The sequence below is a fragment of the Aptenodytes forsteri genome, unplaced genomic scaffold (genome assembly GCF_000699145.1).
Source record: "Aptenodytes forsteri isolate BGI_AS27 unplaced genomic scaffold, ASM69914v1 Scaffold53, whole genome shotgun sequence".
NCBI classification, from domain to species: domain Eukaryota; kingdom Metazoa; phylum Chordata; class Aves; order Sphenisciformes; family Spheniscidae; genus Aptenodytes; species Aptenodytes forsteri.
The window spans coordinates 9,743,298-9,756,022 of record NW_008795909.1 but is presented as its reverse complement, the minus strand read 5'-3'; the positions used below and the strand labels follow the sequence as shown (position 1 = coordinate 9,756,022).

Genomic DNA, 12,725 nt, shown 5'->3' with positions numbered 1-12,725 from the left:
CCTACAAACCTGACTAGTGAGCTCTATCGCAGTCCTGGGTAACAATCTTTGTTGAGGCATGACTAAGCCAGGCACCTGCCAGACATCTATTATAATCGCAAATCTGTTGAAGGACTATAAAAAATGCAGGCTACGCTTTAATCCAAAGGAGGGGTTTCATTACAGACTCTACCCCACTACTGTGGAGAAGACACAAGCGAAGGAAAAACACAAGCTCTGCAGAAATCAAGCTGCTAGCAATTAACTTTGTGTCAGATGCATCCATACAAAGAACAATACCCAGTGACAAACTGACCATAAAAAAAAAGCTTTATTAACCCTTTTGCACCAGCAGTTCTTCAGGTATCCATTGCCAGCAATGGAGTTCAAGCCAAGTGATCCAATTTTCGGCCCCAAGAGGTTAGCACTTTACATTCACTTACAAAGCTGAGTGAGGTACATTTTCAGAAGTAGAAAGATTTGGTTGCAAGTCCCATAAAAAGATGGAGTGTTCCTTGGCCATTTTAATAGATTAAGAACTGGTATGGTCCTTGAGAACAGAATAATGCAGGCATTGGGAGCTCGAGGCGTCTCAGCTTCCAGGGAGAGCATGGTGACCACCAGAGCAAGACCCAGTAGTCCCTTCAGCATGATTCCTCCCCATCTTTTCTACCTCTCAGGAGTGGACTCCGTGCTGCAGTCACAGCCACCAGGTAGATGATCTCATCTACCAATTAGTTCGGTTTGGAAACCCAACCTGAGAGGGTTTAAGAGATTCCCTGGACATAAGCTGTAAACTCAGAATGAGAGGAACAGAGAGACCTCAATGCTCAGTTAAGCTAAAGATAGAAAAATAAAACTGGTTCAACCAGAGGATATAATACTGCCTACAAATCAGGATCTGAAGTTGAATGTAACCTGTATGCTTTTTTTCCCTCTCCAAGTCTTCAACCGAAAAAAGCATTTATCTGGACACATACATAGTTCAAAAGGCACAGGAAGTAAAAGCATTTCTGAATGACCTCATGTGAATTCAACATCAGTATAACTGTAAAATAAATAAATATGTGCAAGATTAGAAAGATCACAACGTTCTCCTGCATGACATATCTTACTTTGTAAAAAAAAAAACAAACAAAAAACCCCACATACGTGCATACACACACACACCTCATTGAGAATAAAAAACAGTACATACACCCTTTTAACAAACTCCTATACGTAATTTTATAGGCATTCAGTACATCACCATAAGAAACATTTAAATTACTACCTTAAAATGTAACCAGAAGGGGGTTTTTCCCTATACAACCCTATACTTATTTAGGTGTCTGCAATCCAGATAAGTACAGTACATACAACCTCTCCCCCCACCCCCAAGAGAAACTGCAGTTTTTCAGTGGGGCAAATCTTCCCAGGTAACAATTCTTTTCCCCTCATAAAATACTCTGACAACTGCATATTCTGTAAACCAGCCGGAAGCTCCACGTGCATGTGACACACTGGCGTATCAATAAAGAAGAAGTGTTAAGTACATCACCATAAGAAACATTTAAATTACTACCTTAAAATGTAACCAGAAGGGGGTTTTTCCCTATACAACCCTATACTTATTTAGGTGTCTGCAATCCAGATAAGTACAGTACATACAACCTCTCCCCCCACCCCCAAGAGAAACTGCAGTTGGGGCAAGGGGCAAATCTTCCCAGGTAACAATTCTTTTCCCCTCATAAAATACTCTGCATATTCTGTAAACCAGCCGGAAGCTCCACGTGCATGTGACACACTGGCGTATCAATAAAGAGAAGTGTTAAACAGTGTTCAATTGAAAAAAAAAAAAAAAAAGAAAAAACAAAACCCAAAATAAAAAGGTAGTGGCCAGTTTACAGGTAACTTGGCAGCAGTTCATAGGTGAGATAAAAATCAAGGTGCTTAAATTTACGTGACAGTCAACATTCCTCCCAAAAAAGGGAACATAAAGATAGAACGAACCTCTCTCAGATGCTGTTGGACTCTTAGCTAATTACTTACAGTGAGTACAGTTCTATTGCAGTTTTCTTTTTCAAGTTTTGCTGGAAGAATTCAGCAAAGTATTTGGGACACAGGAGCAAGGAAAGGGAGAAACTCAACATGAGCTACAAACTGATTCACAGCTAAGTTAACAGTTAGAATCTAGCTTTCTAAAATGAAGATTTTGGAGCATTTTCATGGCATAGGACATTAATTTTGTTACATGTGACACTTCATTCCAGTTTTCTGCCAAAACACAGGGGCCAAAACAATTATTTTTTTGTGTGTGGAAAACACTTGCAAATTTTAGCTCTTAATTCCTCGATGCCACTGGCTCCAGCAGGAGACCAACGCAAGGAAAGTTTTAACTGTTGTAGGCAGGATTATAAATTTGTACTTGTTAGCTGTAGAATACTTGCTTTCCTGTGAAAACAGTAAATATTACCTCAGTTTGAAGTTTATAATACAGTACTTCTCCCTGAAACAACACTGTACAGCAGTCTGCCTCAGTCTCTCCAACCACCAGGCAGACAGGGTATCTTACACAGGCACATCAAGTGGGATTTACATTTTTTAAGAAAATCCTTCAGCTGCAACTGTCCTTAGCAAATTGCGAAGAGTGCAACCATAATCCAAGTACTCCTAGTTTTCATGTTTTCCTTGGAAAAAGACCCACACAGTTATCTCACTTTGTCAAGACATGATTGCCCAATTTGTTTTCAAGTAACTGTTCTTAATAATGGTCATTCCAGATCCTGTAAGTTTATTGTGCTTCCAGTGAACTGAGAGTTATCAGAACCTGCATCATCTTCAGTGGAATTGTGTGGTTCCTGTTAAAGCAAACAGACAGCATGAGAGTTCAGTGCTTTCACCCCTAGATGCTTTTAATGCATATCAGTAAGATTACCTTGATGTTTATCCAAGACCAGAGAAATGCTTTGAATGGTTTAGAAGAAACCTAAAGCTTTCCTACTTTGGGGACCCACTCAAACAGTGCTGCTCCAGTTTTCGTTTGGAACACTTCAGATGAGCATTACTAACAGCGATAAATTTAAAATCACTATTTGCTTTTCCTCTATTAACTCTCTACTGTGGCCAACGATCCTAGTACTCTTCTTTTATTTCTAGGTTTATCACAGTAAGATGCTCCTCTCAAATACAAAAGCTTTATTTTCTATCCAGGAGAAGCACACTTGGTAAGAATAACTGCATTGCAGAGTATCAAAACCAAAGCCCCACATGATCAAGTAGAAAATGTGGTTTATGTACACGCTAATCATTCATTGCTGCGTGGTTCTCAGCTGCTCCTACTCATTAATATGCAGTTTACCAGAACAGCAGATAACAAAACGTTTATGCAAGAAGCTATATGAAGCTTTCTGCGTTCAAACAACACTGACACTCAGTAGTTAACAAGGGCAAGTAGTGAAATGAAAGACTGTAGAAGCAAGCAGGCTTTTTAATCTAACTGCCATTCCCATATAGACGCTGCTCTGAAAGCTAGGCTCAAGATTTTATTTTCCTCTTCCCACCCTTCCTGTAACCTGTTACATATCAATTCTGATCCTCTTTCTTGACCCACTTAGTATCTGCAGTATGGGATCACGAAAACAAGAATGGAGCCCTTCAGTAATGAGTAACATTTAGTTATTCATTACTCAGTAACAGAGGAAGAAAAACAACCACCTATGGTATGTCAAAGGTTGGTAACATACACAAGATAAATCTTGCAGTGCAGCTCTCTGCTTACTGCTTCTTGTAAGTGAAATTAAACTCCTAGTGGAAAACAAGGTATTTTCATTAGGCAGAACACCAACGTTCACAGTAAACTCTCCTCCCTTTCAAGCTAGGCAATAAAACCCAACAGCTCTGACATGCTGTACCTGAAGTATGTGAACAGGTAAATCCACTGTAAGCTGAGAATGTGACGAGGAGGACTGAGAGCTCAGCTGAAAGGGCAAATCTCCCTCTCCTGGGGAATCATCCTGTGAATGCAGAAACATGATGTGGTTACAAGACCCCCAAGCATCTCAGCACAATACGGCAAATTTCACTCAGCCTCACAATCTTAAAAAAAAAATCTGATAAAGCTACTTCACTGTACTAGTAAGGCCTAGATCCACAAAGGTATGTGGAAAGCTAACTACCACTTAAATCTGAACCTAGCTCAGTGTATAACCTATTATCCTATCATAATCAACTTGGAAAACTGAAACAGAAGGAACAGCTCATCTTCCAACAAACATAACACTCAGAAATATGCAACACGTTTCATCATGTTGTGTGAAACTGATACTTAACATAAAAGTTACAAACATTTACACCCACCAGAAAAATAGACAGAGGAAGAACTCTGCCCATAGCTTCCTCCATACCATGTGTTGGTAGGAATAAAGTGGAATGAACTTACTGTCACTCTGGATATTATACAGATATACACCTGCCCAAAACCATATTACCTGCCGTGCTCCACTGATCAGCCCACATAGACTACTAAGGTATTTTTAGAAAAAAATCTTAACCTTCATTTCAACAGTTTAGAAAAATAACAGTTTAGGCTGAAACTTCATTTTGCAGGAATCTTTTCATGTCAGTCTCATTTACCTTGTAAATGAGAGAGAGGCGGAGTAATGTAAGAATTTGGGGGGGTGTCAACAAAGACTGGAGGAAAAAGTCATACTCCCGTGCATCCTCTAAGGTAACACATGCTTGTAATCCTTTCCTTATGGAAAAACAATTACCCCATATTTTGGGACAGGAATGTAGCACCTGTTTTGCTGCTCTCATAACTGCCTGTCCAAACTGGGAAAATCCTAAGCCGTTGAAGGATCACAACTCTCACATGCAAAACAAAAGTTTGCTAAAGCTCTTAGTTCCACCACAGTGTTTCCTACGCCAAGTGTATCCAGCCTAAGAAGCTGAACAGGATGTTCTGCGCAGTTACAGTGCCCCTGTGTTCCAGGCTGGACTGAAGATTAGTACTAAACCAAATAAAAACATCTTGCACATTTCCACAATGCATCTGTTTGGGCCCCCAGCAGTTGCATGATTGAACCAGCTCTGTTTTCAGGCATTTCCAGACCTCTCTAAAGCCAATTTCATATAAACTTCCCAGGAAAGTGCTTCTTGTGGGCAAGTGCCCTAACGGACATGGTACATACTGCAGATCTCAAGATCCCATCTAGGGGTACCTGAGTTCAGAGAGAGTCAGATTCTTCCATAAATGTGTCAGTTTGGGTAACAGAGAAGATGGGCATGTTTTTCCTCCTCAGCTCTTACCTGAAGAAGCTGAATTTGCACATACTGGGCTCCAGTGGCAGGGTCCCTTATTGTCAGCCCTCCGTTTGGCAGAACTATGTTGCCACCCAGTCGACTGCCAGGAGTGGATGATGAAAAGTTGGTAGGGCTTACTTTACCACCCTTGCTTTTCCTCTGACCAGAGCCAGATGCCCCTAAAAGAGAGCAATTTTAAAATTTAGATGGTCAGAAGCAATTTGCCAGAGTTTCCTGCCAGTATTTTTCAATTTTATGCAGTTATTTACACTACACAGCAAATGCCTGGAACAGTGCAATATAATTAAGCACCATCTGATAACTGCTAAAAGGCCAGACAGCAATCAGCTGATGAACTCCAACTGCTGACTGAGCATCTTTTTACATGAATGCCATTAAAACCACATCACAAACTGCTAAGCTTAGGGCTCACCCCTCTGGTATCACAGAAATATCAGCATATTTGTGGAGTTACAGAATGGAATTAGGAAGTAGAATTGCATTTTCTATTTTTAATTTTGCAACTCATTTCCTGAGAAGTCATGTATATCATTTTTCCAAACTGTAAAAAGAGCATAGTGAAGCTCATCTATTTCCAGAAAGATTTCAAGGACTGTTAGGTAGAACAGGCTACAGAAGTACAACTATCACAACTTTAAGCATTTTTCAGTTTAAAACAAGACGAACCAGCTGCTTGTATCGCAAGCTGAAAACCAAAAACCTAATCAAAATAAATGTAGGAATACAATCCTGTAAGCTGTTTCAGGGTTTTTTGTTTTGTTTTTTAAATCTAGAGTAAATAAAAGGCTTGGATAACTTCTTTTTAAACACTGAACTTTGCTCTACAGTGTTTATTCACCCTAGTTAAACCAATTAGAAATACAAGACTCTTTAGACCACTTCGAGAAGCACATGGTAGCATTAAGGCAACAGCTGGTGAGAAGTGGACTATGGGAGTCTTGAGTAGGAACAGAAATAGGAATTTTCTGAGGCCACTTTAGGAGACATGCAGATGAAGCGCGATTTTTTTTTAAACTAATGTCCAAAAGACATGTTTGATGATACATGCACATGTTTGATACAAGCACACTTAGAACTAGCTTCACAAAGCAGTTATCCTTCCGTGTGATGATTCACTGAACCAGACAGAATTTATGCAGGTATACCTTTTACAAATACAGAAACATGACAGTGCTCAATTCAGAACTAGTCTCTTAACTCACCTTAAAAATTATCACCTTGATTTTCAGAGGTGGAAGGTAGTAAGAGACAGCAAGGAAGAACTAAACTGTATATATATATATACACACACACACACACGAATGATGTTCCACCCCAGCACCAAGGGTAGACACAACTCAAACGCCTGAGCTCATGCAAGTCTAGTGAGCCATGGACCACGTTTGATCTGGCAAAGTAACGGTGTATAATTCACATCAGACATGTCTGAGTCAAACTACAGTTTAAGAAAAAGAGGACACATTTGAAATCATGACCTAAACCTCACCCTGCACAAGAACTCTCTACATGGCTAAAATCTGAGAGGTTTGAGTATTTCTAGATAACTAAGAAATAGATTCCTTAACGCTGCATACACACTGTTACTAAGTGACACACAGAAGCAAAACAAATCCAGTTGATGTTTTCATTGTCTGTACCGGGTAAAAGAGAACCCACTAGGTAAGACCAAAAGCATAAACAACAGAAAGCAAAGTGACCTTTTTTTTTTGTTTTAATAAGAAAATAAAAAGCAGAGGGAGAGATGGAGAGATAGTGTCTTGTTAACAATCGCGAAACATATGGTGCAGATTTCTTTGTAAACTTACTGTGAATCTGATATTCCACAGAATGTGGTTATCCTAAGTAACAGATGGTACACCACATGCATAATTATGTTAACTAGCAATAAAACGGATGGGATGTTTAAGAATGTACTGAGATACCTGCTCCCATTTCACTGCCAAAAATCCTAAATAATTGTATTTAGTAAATTTAACAAAATTAACAGCTTCTCACCTGTGCTGCTCCCATTCCCTTTTTGCTTTCTTTTCTTGGCTAGCTGAATGGCTCTGTAGTCTGTTCTCGCAGACCCACTGCTCTCCTAGTAAAACAAACAAACAAACAAACAAACAAAACCCCAAGAGATGCAAAGTTTTTTGAATGCAAGAACAAACCAAGACAATGAACACAGACTAATGAGTTCTCAGTTGCAGTTATCTTTTACACTGCAAACACTGAATTCTCATTTCCTGTGCTCTTCTGATTAACGTTTCAATAAATTCCCTGTATGTACTTAATATCTGGAGTTCGACACAAAAGGAAGTTGGCTCCACATTTCTAAGTGTTCAGATTTTAACAGGGTAAACGTTGACTTTGCAATGTAAATAAACAGTTAAGTCTGCAGTAACATAGTAAAGCAGAAAGGGAAGAGTACTTAAAACGGGAATGAGGACCGAGATGAAAATGTTTCAGTTACTCTCCCAGCCCAAATCTTTCCCTGGAACAAAATGCACAAGACACCACGTGTTCTTGGGTATTCTTGTAAATTCCATTTCATCCTCAGACAGATGACCGCTTATTTTTTAATCTCTTATTTTGAAAGGTTCTCCCTTAACTCTCCCCACCAGAATTCCAGTGTTTCTTAAGAGAACTTATCACCACACCGAATCTACTTCTGCCAGCACACTATTCAACATAATGTTCTACATCCTTCATCAAAAAAAACCCAAAATGCATGATCCGCAAAATCTGAGAAAGGTCTCCCTATAAGTAGCAGTGGATATCCCCACAGTCAGGGTGTCTCAGTCATCTAGGGGTAAAACGAATATAGTTACTGCATACCAAAAATGAGCTGCCAGTCACTGTGCCAAGATCCATTTCTTTCTGTGCACTGTAGCTCCCTGGAGGGTTGGAGAAGACAAACTGTGTCACTACTTTGCTGCCCTCTTGTTGACCAACAACGTCCGAGCTAGGAAGCAAATTCCGTTCAACTTTAGTTGGTGTTAGTAACTCAGGCACATTGGTACCACTGAGGCTACTAGAAGGAGTCAAAGTGGCTGTGTCAATTGTTAAATTATTGCTGGACGTCAAACCGTGCACATCTTGACTGGAATTCCTCACCGACAGAGATGCTAGCGAACCCAAGGCTTCTGCATTGACAGTCTGTACATCATCCAAATTTAAAGTGCTTTGCTGTAGAACTGTTGCACTGGTTCCCAGCAAGAGAGAACTGTCCAGGCTCTGTGGCATATCGCTGCTAGCCACCAGTATCAAGGGATCAACTGCCTGGCTTAAAGAATTGTTACTGACAGGCAGGTTTCCTCCGAGCGTTGAGCCCACCGAAGCAACATCGATCGTGACAATTCCAGAGTTCACTAGCGCCATGTCTGTTGCAATTCCAGAATTGCTACTAGACACATTGGAGAACAGGGATACAAGGTCTATGTTGCTGAGATCGTTCTGTCCCGGACTAGTGAGTTCACTGCTGGGTGTGAGGGAGCTGCTTGCTTCAAGCTGAGTTAGGAGATCTGGAAGAGAAGGGTTTGGTTATAAGACAGACCTTTCATCAGACAGCGGGGAGGAAAAATATGAATGATCAAAGGAGGATGCTTAAAACTCTAGATTCTCAGCCTACTAAAACACTTCCCAACTTCCCTGAAAGCAGACTTAAAGAAAAGCAGCTTACCGAAATAAGTTCACTCCTTTACTGAGAAATTTCAGTTGCAAAAGCACTTGCCAAAAGATAACACTAAGGCAGTCCAGACTAAGTTAGGTTATAGAGGAGTGGAAAAATGAGTGCGAAAAGAAGTGCTTTTAGTCCTTGCTCATATTTTACAGATGGCATGGAGAAGGACAAGCTCTACCTCATTCAAAAGAGCTGCAATTTCTCACAGTTTCACACAGGTCAAGCTCAAGTCTCACTTTCTGACACTCGGTTACAAGTCCCACGGAAAATTTTAGTGGGGGGAAAACCAACTCCAGTCTCAGTGAAGATTCTGCCATTCACATCAATGGGGCTCAGATTTCAACATCAGTAAACACACATTTTCCTTAATAAAACACTTAAGTTTTTCCATTGCACCCTCCTATAGTTTGAAATAAATACTTTACCTGGGCTGAAGTTATGCTGTTTGACCATGTGTGTCTTCATACTGTGTTTGGAAGTGAACAATTTATTACAGCTTGATACAGGGCAACGAGTCTTTAACGAGTCTACATCCTGAAGATGTTTTTTGGAGTGAATATACAGACTACTTCGTGCTGAAAATTTTGCACAACAGCCTACAAGAAGATATACAAGGCTTTAAAGTTTCATCTAATTTCAATTTGATGTTCATACTTAGTATCTTAAGAAAACCAATCAGAGTAGCTCTGCAGAACTCTATTTGCTATTTTGCAGCACCTATGCATACATTCACAGGAATCAGAAGAAAGCCAAATACACGTTTCCTCGTTTTACAACAAGGACATCTCAGTGGGTAGGATAGTTCAACAACCTGTTTCTGACAACAAGAAACCCTTAAGTCATTCAGCGTAACGCACAACCTTTCCCCGCTATGGCATCTTAAATGTAAACTCTTCATGACAACTGCTAGCATAACCATTAGAAGGAGAAACAATCACCAAGTAGAGCTGCTTTACTTTATGAAGCAGAATATCCCAGATCAGACCCAAAATCTTTGTTCCTGGAGTCCTACTGAAGTGATGGAGGTAATGCTAAGAAATGCGTCAGCAAGGCTCCTGTACAACCAAAACAGATACCATTCACATGGCCATCCACCACCCCAGCAGCAGAGACTAGCACTGTGCAACCATTGAACACTCGAGATGACATGTCACAACAGCAAAACGTGGCCTTGAAGGTGTTGGGACAGGACCACTTTTCACTATTTCTGATGAATCAAGTGAAAAAGCTGAACTGCAGAAACTGAGTATCAGAGGCAGGATTTTCCAGAATAAAGCAGTTCTGATCATCATAAAGAACAAAATCAAGCTAGAGCATGAACCACCGTTTTCTCTGCAATCCATAAATTTGAGAATGATCACTCATTCAGTTACGCGTCTTCTGTTGAGTTTTACCTCTTCAAACTCTGTTATAAGACTCACCCTGAATTGCTCTGATCCTGTAATAAGCTTGCGTTTGGGGAAAAGGCACACCATCTTTAGGCAGTACACACACCGATTACCAGTTAGTACATACAAGAGTTGAACAATACCTTCTACTGGACACTCAAATGGTTTTGTACCAAGGTGAGTTATACTGTGGCCTTTCAAGTGTTCTGCTCTTGTGAAGGACTTCCCACAGCCTTCTACTGGGCACATAAATCTCCTGTCATCTTCGTGTTTCCTACAAGGGAAGGAAATTGCCATTGGCATGATTAAACCCACTGCTGCTTAAGTACTGGAAGAAAAACAAACAAACAAACAGCAAGTGACTTAGGACAGTATAATCAGAAAAGGCTACCTTTTATGTCTCAGCAGCTTGGACATACTGGTGAAAGACCAGCCACAGCCTTCAAAGTCGCAGATAAAAGGCCTTTCACCTTCAGCAAAGAAAGGTTATGTTAATGATCTAATACGGAAATAGACACTGCTACTAGAAAAATCTCAAGAGCTGCTTGAATTGAATTAATTTAAAACGAGAAGACTCAACCACCCTCTCCTGCAATTCACTGCAGAGTACTGTGATGCCCCTTCCCCGTCGTACAATGAGTCGTCTTTAACTCAAGGCCATCACACCTTTCCCTATGCATCAGGGAGCATAGATAATTACCAATCCATCTCATATTAATCTGAGCTATCTTGAAGGTGCTTCAATAACTAATAGTAGCATTATTCAAAAGAAACACAGCTTAAATGTTTTTTTTCTGTTTTCATGACCTGTGATTATATGTTGATTACAATACAGTGAAGTATGTGAAGTTAGTTTCCATCACATCTATGAACTTTCACTTAAAAAAAGTGACACTTTAAAAAAAAAAAAAAAACAACAAAAAAGCAAAACCCACACTGTAAAGCCATGAAACCAGGAAAACAGAGGACAGTGGAGAGTACACATAATTGTCTTTAAAACATTAAAAGGCTGGATTTCAGTTTAGCAGCAGTCCTTGCAAGTCAGGAGTGCTTGCTTGAGTTGAAATTTATCTTCTTGCTGTTCCAAACCTTGGTACATACATTTCACATGAGAGTTCTGAGAGTTTTTTAACTGTTTGTTTTAACCAAGATTAGAATTTACACAATGTTTTGAATGTCTATGAACTCGGGAATAGAGCTGGGATAATTTTTCTGAACAGAGTCCACATGCCAAAAGCCACAGCTTTGCACGTCCATAGCTACTTCGCATTTGGCAAGTTCATTCAATGGACTCCTACCCCCAGAAGGCCAAGAATCAAATGTTTTCACTGACTCCAAATAACTCATGTCACCTTTTCTGCCTTCATGACTTTCAGTTTTTCCAGCAAACTGAAGTCCACTCTCTGCATATTATCTTCCGTGCACTTCCCCAGGTACAAGTCACCCTCATGAATACCTGTGTGACTCCTCATGTGGATTTTCAGTCGGCAGGCTTTGTCATACTGCTTGTTACAGCCAGGGAACGAACAGGAGAACTGCTCTTGCTCTCTGAAGTGGGCTCGATTATGGGAGAATAACGCACTCACTGTGATAAATGTTCTTTCACAGCCTGGGGAGAGAAGGGAAACAGCGCATCAGCTTGATACAAAACTGAATCAGGAAAACTGCTTTCTTTTCTCCTTCCCAAATCTTAGTGGGGGACCTTCGTGATCCTCTTTTTTCCAGGATATTAAATGCTGGCACACAGTAAAACCAAATGGTGCAATCCTAATACATCACTCCCAGAGATTACAATTATTTAGCCAAGGTGGGCAATCAAAACACGCGCAGTCCGGTTTAAGGCATACCACTGAAGACTTGTGCTGTGGCTTAAGGCGTTTCACCACACGAGCACAAAGCCACACGTAAGCTGACCAGCAGCACCCTCCAGCTCCCAAACTTTCCCTGTTGGTAACTGAGGTGGCGTGGAGCGGGGCCCTTCCTCGAGACTCTGGGGGAGATCCGAAGGGGAAGGAGGGGCAGCGGGGAGGAAAAGCGAGCTGAGCCGCTGCACAGACTCAGGGAAGGGATCCCATCCTTACCCGGGCGAGCTGTTTTTTGGAAGGGGAGGGAACCAAGCCCCAGAGGGTCGGCGGCGGCTTACCGGGGAAGTCGCAGCGGTAGGGCCGCTCGGGCTCCAGGTGGCTGCGGCGGCGGTGGGCGGCGAGGCGGGCGGCGCTGGGGAACCGCTGCCCGCACGCCTCGCACTTGTGCGCCGCCTCCTGCTCGTGGGCGCGGCTGTGGGCCCGCAGGTTGTAGACGGTGGTGAAGCGCTTGGCGCAGCCCGGCGCCGCGCAGGCGAAGGGCCGCAGCTTGTCGTGCGAGTGCAGGTGCCGCCGCAGCTTGTAGGC

General features: G+C 41.4%; 1 protein-coding gene across 1 annotated transcript; it reads right to left on the bottom strand.

Moving 5' to 3' along the window:
* Positions 1-1,744: 1,744 nt before the first annotated feature.
* Positions 1,745-12,725, bottom strand: ZXDC (ZXD family zinc finger C; the record flags this gene model as incomplete). The annotated part of the gene is made up of 10 exons (XM_009284549.1): positions 1,745-2,819; positions 3,873-3,974; positions 5,269-5,441; positions 7,279-7,363; positions 8,104-8,789; positions 9,373-9,543; positions 10,479-10,609; positions 10,727-10,805; positions 11,792-11,944; positions 12,479-12,725. Coding segments are annotated over 10 exons (1,914 nt in total), but the record flags the coding sequence as incomplete, so codon positions are not given.